The sequence below is a fragment of the Mytilus edulis genome, chromosome 9 (genome assembly GCF_963676685.1).
Source record: "Mytilus edulis chromosome 9, xbMytEdul2.2, whole genome shotgun sequence".
NCBI classification, from domain to species: domain Eukaryota; kingdom Metazoa; phylum Mollusca; class Bivalvia; order Mytilida; family Mytilidae; genus Mytilus; species Mytilus edulis.
Window position 1 is genome coordinate 17221200 of NC_092352.1, and position 7074 is coordinate 17228273.

A 7074-nucleotide genomic window follows, 5' to 3' on the forward strand; every position below is an offset into this window, starting at 1 on the left:
GCGTCGCCAGTAAACTTAATTTGCGACCATCAAATCCCCAATTGATGCCGTCGGAGCTTAAAATACAATACAGTTATCTCCTAATTGTAAATGCGTAGGAATAACAAATAGTCCCTTACATTTTCTACATTAATTTCATAAAAAAAAAGCCATTTGACAATGTAATAAAAATTATAACTGATCGCCATATTTGAATATCAAAAATTAGACAACTTGTGACCGAACGCCGCTATGGATTAAACTTTTGCTGCACACTCGTTTAATCCATGCGTCGTTCGGTCACGCGTTGTGTTATTTTTTTGTATTCAAATACGTCGATTAGTTATACTATAAGTAATATCGAAATAAAAAAATAACCTTATTACAGAAATCGCTTAAATTTTATAATTATTTAGTTTATGTACAGCTTATATGAAAACAATAATAAAAAGATATAGGTCACCGATGAGTTAAAAAAGATATTTCAAATTTAATGCCAAAAAATGGCATTTTTGCACCAAAGGGAGATAATTTGGAGCTTTTTAATGATATAAACATTTTAAAAGTTTTCTGGGGCCAAACTGAATCGATTTTTTGGGTTGATTTTTCTAATAGTGTAATAGATAAAATTTGTAATGAAAAAATAAAGGTTCAATTTTTTGCTGAAATTTTTGTACCCAAAAGCCACCTTAAAAAGATTAAAAAAATACTTCTAATGTTTACTCTACATGTCATTTTTGCTGTAGAAATGCTTGACCTGTGTTTACATTTTTTTTTTCTTCAAGTATTGGGGATTTTTTTTAATTGAGTATTTTCCAGTGCAATCAGGTTAGCTTGGTTGTTATGCTTTCTCAATATTTTATGTCTGACATCTGATGGCAATGGCTGATGCTATGAACCAAGTGACCTATTGCCATCAGTTGGGCCATCAACTGGCATATTTCATTGCTGTTTACGGTTTCAAGGTCAAACATATCAACCAATTTCAACCAAACTCGGGCTGAATGATCCTAAGAATACTGTGTATTTAGTACAAAATTATTGTTTTATTTTTCTTGCCAATCAACCATAACACAAGGGTAAAATGAAAACCATAAAAGATAGAAAAAACTGCAAAGGATCAAATTGGTTAGATTATCATTTCCCTCCAATGTTAAATTATTGGCCTATTAAAAAATGTTGAATTATGTTTTTACCTATTTTTTATGCATTTGGTAATTATATTCAAAACTGCAATAGATAATAAAATGAACTGTTAAAATCAAAAATGATCAGCAAAGTAAAATCCTTTGAGTTGTCAATTTTTGCCAATATTTTTTGATTATGTGATAAGCAAAACTGATGAGCAGGATAAGATCTACCGTTCATAGAATTCAAATCCCTAAAATTGCCATTCAACATATAGGATATTTTATTAGCAGAGTTACCCATGTCTGTCCTTTGTCTGACCAATCTGTCCAGAGTGTCCTGAAAAATGACTTTTTATTTTTTTCTCAACCAAATATAAAACTTGTACACTTCATATTATCCGAAAAATACAGATTAAGTTTAAAATTGGGTGGTGTCCCTTTTACTGTTCACAAGTAAGGTACCTTAAATGGAAAAAAACGCTTAATCTGTTGTTTCCATACTCAAACTTTAGTTTGCCTCATCAAAATGTAATGCAACTTATACACAATGATTATTACCACATAACACATATCAAGTACGAAATTGGGCAGCGTCATATTAAGCCTTCATTTATGCCCCTTTATAAACATACAAATTGCTAAATCTGTCCTTTTCATTCTCTTTATTTAGTTTGCTTCAACCAAATGTTATGAATCTTATACACAATGCTTATCAACACAGATCAAGTTCAAAATTTGGTGGCATCAGTTTTATTGTTCATAAATTAAGTCTCTGTGGTCGTATCCAGCTGCGCTTGGCGAAGCAATTTATTGTGGTTTGGCCTTATTAAGGAAAAAACCCTGGTAAGTTGAAACTGAGATTTAAGTAAATTGTCCGTTTGGAATGGTTTCAATATAACTACCCCTGTCTTCTAGACCCTTGTGTTAGCTCTATTGATTATGTTCCACAAGTGAAGTATGTATTTCATGTCATTATGAGTTATCTTTCCTTGGACGTGTTAAAATCAATGTTTTCTTTGACACATGGGAACAAATATTAATTCAATTTAGTTAAACTCAGAGTTGTACATTGTGTAAATTTCTCAAGTGGATACAATTCTGTCCATATCATGTTTGGACTGGCATATCTTATATAATATTTTCAATTTTATATTACCGGTAATTAGAAATATTGATTTTTCTGGAAAAAGGTGTAAAGCTGATTAAAATGGAATTATGAATATGTGTAAGGAGAATTTTGTAATTTGTAATGAAATAGACTGATATCGGAGATGTTATGATATATTGGATTCTAAATAGTCATGTTTTGAAAGTCATCATATTTTTCTATTAGAAGCATGATTAAGCATATGATCTTATACAAATATTAATGTTGAGAAAACCATGACCAACTATATTCATAAAAGGCAGACATATTATTAGTTATTAAAATCGAAAACTAAAACTATCTCACCATGACCAAATAACATAATTTAATCATTCTATACATGTATCACCATCCATTCATTGTAGAAAAACTTTATATAAAATAACCAGATGACTGATTTTTTTTCCAATTGTAGCTTTCGTTACAGAATGGATCCATTACTTTGTAGCAAGAGTTTATAATTTCCAACCTTTACTCACCAGGACTGAAGTAAGCATTAATATAAAATAGAACTTCACTTCTCTTTCTTTTTTTTTCTTTTTTTATTTATCAAATATTGCTTCGCTTTCTTGTCAATTCTTATTGCTTTCTGATTCAGCAATAAACATATACTGCCAAATTCAAACAAGAAAATTAAATTTCACAATTTAAAGACGTCTTCAAAATGATGTCTCAATAAAGAACTTACTATAGATTCAGGTCTTAGATTCACTACACATAAAAAATTCCAGCATTGAACGAGTTCCAACAAAATGCTAATTACAACATCTTCATAACTTCCCTGTAGTTGTATTATTTCAAAAAGAGGGACGAAAGATACCAGAGTAACATTCAAACTGATAAGTTGAAAATAAACTGACAACTCTCTATGGTTAACAAAGAAGAAGACAACAAACAAACAATCGTACACAAAACCCAACATAGAAAACTAAAGACTGAGCAACACGAACTCCACGAAAAACTTGGGTTCTACTGTAATTTAAACATTATTTCTTATGGTATTTGACTGCAGTAATCTGTACAAGTAGATATGTAGCACTCTAAAGTATGATGGTCATGCTGAAATGCAATGGTCCACGCTAAAGTACAATGGTGTATCACGCTAAAGTGTGATGGCTGTTTGTTTGCTAAAGTACGATGGTTTATCACACAAAAGTGTGATTGACCAAAAGAGTAATGTTAAAGAGATTAAAACGTTAAAGAACACAGATGTAATAAATAGTCTTTTTGCAAAAGCTAGTTTGATAAGGTTTTATAACATATGTGATAGGCTTTATAATTACTGGTAAGCTTAAATGATTGTTTCTAAATGAAGAAGAACGACCACATGATAATTGCTAAAATAGTAATTTAGGTGTGACAAAAATCTACTTATCCTGTATATGATTATTTTTTAATTCGGGCCAGTATCAAATATTTGGATAATTGGTGTAGCTTGCCGTTCACACAGTCTATCACTAATGTGAATATTGTAAATTACAAATACAAAATTGGTTCATTGTGAAACAATAATTGTTTAAAACATTCTTAATTTATATGAGAGAGAATGCAATGTTCTCCTAGCTTTCTCCTTTTTCCAAGCGAGTACAAATACAGGTTGTATTTTCCTACTATGTACAAACTAATTTTTTAGCAGACAATTTATGATTTACACATGAAAACATGTACCTTTATTTTACCGACTCTAGTTTTCGATAAAATCAACAATTTTTTAATGGAGACCAGAAGGTAAACTGCAACATAAGCCATAATTCCAATGCATCCGTTAGCTTCTAATAGAAACAGGATAAAGGATACTTATGCATATACTTTTGTATCTGTATATTGAGATGGTCCACTGTAGGACAAAAGTCCTTCTTCCAGCACCCGAAAAAAAAAAACATTTGCCTTAGCTGACAAATATAAAAAAGAAGATGTGGTATGATTGCCAATGAGACAACTATCCACAAAAGACCAAAATGACACAGACATTAACAGCTATAGGTCACCGTACAGCCTTCAACAATGAGCAAAGCCCATACCGCATAGTCAGCTATAATAGGCCCCGATAAGACAATGTAAAACAATTTAAACGAGAAAACTAACGGCCTTATTTATGTAAAAAAATGAACGAAAAACAAATATGTAACACATAAACAAACGACAACCACTGAATTACAGGCTCCTGACTTGGGACAGGCACATACATAAATAATGTGGCGGGGTTAAACATGTTAGTGGGATCCCAACCCTCCCCCTAACCTGGGACACAGTTATGTTTAAATTGAGTAAGTCGTGACCATTTGGTTTAAAGTTGTTAATCAAATATTCTACATTTATCCTCCGGCATGTTCATTTTATTGTTTGTATAAAAGACTGTTCATGTCATAATCCTTAGTACGTTTATTACGTCTATACTTTGGCGGACCATCACACTTTAGTGTGTGTAGGCATCGCACTTTAGCGTGACCATCATACTTTAGCGTCCCCATAGCACTTGAGAGTCCTACAGATATAAGCCACCCACCTGTATTCATACAACTTGGACTTGCCCTTCAAAACATTTTCAACCCAAATAAAGTGGTAATTTATCTTACATATTTTTATGGTATTAATCTTCTTTCAGGTGTTCAAGACAGGAGTAACACATTACTTCAGCATAGAGAAAGCAAGGAAACAACTGGGCTATAACCCTACAAAACAGAATGATATATCAGAGGTTCTCAAATTTTATTTAGATTCTGGACATCATAAAATAAGGAAAGAAAAAAGTCCTTTTTATGATTTTATATGGAATGTTATTTTATTTTGTATATTTGTATGTTTAATAATGTCATTTTTACCATCAGTAAAATAGTTGAACTATGCATTAATTTGTCTTATAATTTTATTTAATTCGATTGGTTGATGTAGAAGGGCAATTGCAATAAAAATCATTAAACTAGAAACAATTTTTTTTATTAATTAAAAAAACATCAACAACACTATATTTGTCCCCTTCCTCCCTCCAAGAAAAGTGTTTAAATGGTGTGAGTGACCATTAGCAAGCCTCTAAGTAGCATGTTAATCTATTGTAATAAAAATTCATAATATCTTATAAAATTTGTAGATTTAGCTAACAAAGTCCTTACATTTGTATAAAGTAATATTCTTTTATAGGGGGAAATTGTTTTAACGTTAAATAAGATACAATTAAAAATTGCTTGCTAGTCCCTCTCTGTGATTAAAATTAGATAACTCTGGTTAATTTCCCAATCAATCTATCATGAAGGGGAGATAAATATTTCGGCTTTCATTTATAGTCTTTTTCAAAATTGATGAACGGTTCTTTATATTGGTATGTAATCCTTTTAAACGTTTCAAATTTATGAAATTATATTCGTACATCAATGTCTTTGATACACCAATAACAAAAGCTGAAATATATTGAATTGATACATATTGTAATTATTCAAAATTAAATCAGAAACCTATACTTAATTATAAAATAATGAACCTGTTAAAGGGAGACAATACTCGCATAAATTTTTTTCGAATCAGCACATAAAACAAAGGAATGTCACTCTTGCATACAAATGGCACATCAATATAATTAATTAACTGTGCATTCGTGCTCCACCTTCAATGAAGATTCTAAATTATAAATATAACCAAAAGTTGTTAATCTATATAATAGGGTAGTGAAGACCAATGAAAGCTAACCAACTGTAAAAAATATTTCTTTGAAAATTTTTTAAAACTTACTCAGAAAAATGTTGGAGCCACTTGACTTTCATAGCTCATAATTAATGTTTTTACACTATATTTTAATAAAGTAGTTAAAGATTTTTTGCTTCTCAAAGTGTAAGACGATATACAAATTGTATGCTTGCATCATCTGATCCAAATACAGATTTAATTAAGTCCTGAACATTTCGACATTTGTTTGTTTATTTTTATCAATACCGGTTTATAAACAAATCACAAGTACATGTTAAGATCCGACTAAATACCTATATCCCGATATCATCAGGTAAATATGCTACTCTAAGAAATTACTATAATTACAGAACAAATAGTCTTGATTGATGTTGCCATGACAACAGACCTTGTTATATGTTTATAAAGATAAGGAGATGTGGTATGATTGACAACTATCCACCAAAGTTCAAATGAAGTGGATGTAAGCAATTATAGGCAACAGTGCTGCCTTCAACTATGAGAAAAACTCACCCCACATGGTCAGCTATGAAAGGTCCAGACATGAAAATATGAAACAATTCAATTGAGAAAATCAATGTCCTAATTTATAACAAAACAGTTTACGTAAAAAATAAATAATAATACTAAATATGAAAAAAATAATTTTTAATAACAATTGTATGCTCTGTATTCAAGCATATTTATGTAAATTATACTGATATCAGTTGTTATTGTTAAACAAGAATCAAACAACTGAAATTAGACTTATAATATTAGATTTGCAATAAAATATACTATACAATAGCAAATATCAGCACAATGGTAGTTGACCACATAGCAGATAAGTATCAATTGTAGATCTACCACACCAACAGATTATGAAATACCAAATACACTACATCAAGGTATATTCTTAACAATCATTGACAGAACTTGGAACAGGCACACACATAAGTCAGTGATATTGTTGGCTTTTTTCAAAACTACCTCTACCCTTTTTTATTGGGAAAATATGCGTCATTTTTATCAAATTGGGAAATTTATAATAAACTATGAATTTGACTTCAATTTGCAGACCCCCTTTCAAGAGATAAACCCTCATTTGAAATAAGACCCCTTATTGTCAGTGATGATACACAAATAGACCCTAACATTTGC

At 30.6% G+C, this 7074-nt stretch overlaps 1 protein-coding gene across 3 annotated transcripts in view; it reads left to right on the forward strand.

The window, feature by feature from the left end:
- LOC139489591 (short-chain dehydrogenase/reductase family 42E member 1-like) overlaps window positions 1-5108 on the forward strand; it is a 57333-nt gene extending 52225 nt beyond the window's left edge. For all 3 annotated transcript variants that reach the window (XM_071276171.1, XM_071276169.1, XM_071276170.1), the window contains exons 10-11: window positions 2672-2745; window positions 4862-5108. In XM_071276171.1, the coding sequence (XP_071132272.1) occupies window positions 2672-2745; window positions 4862-5092 (305 nt within the window). In that variant the 3' untranslated portion in view covers window positions 5093-5108. The remainder of the gene's footprint in view (window positions 1-2671; window positions 2746-4861) is intronic.
- Window positions 5109-7074: the final 1966 nt, after the last annotated feature.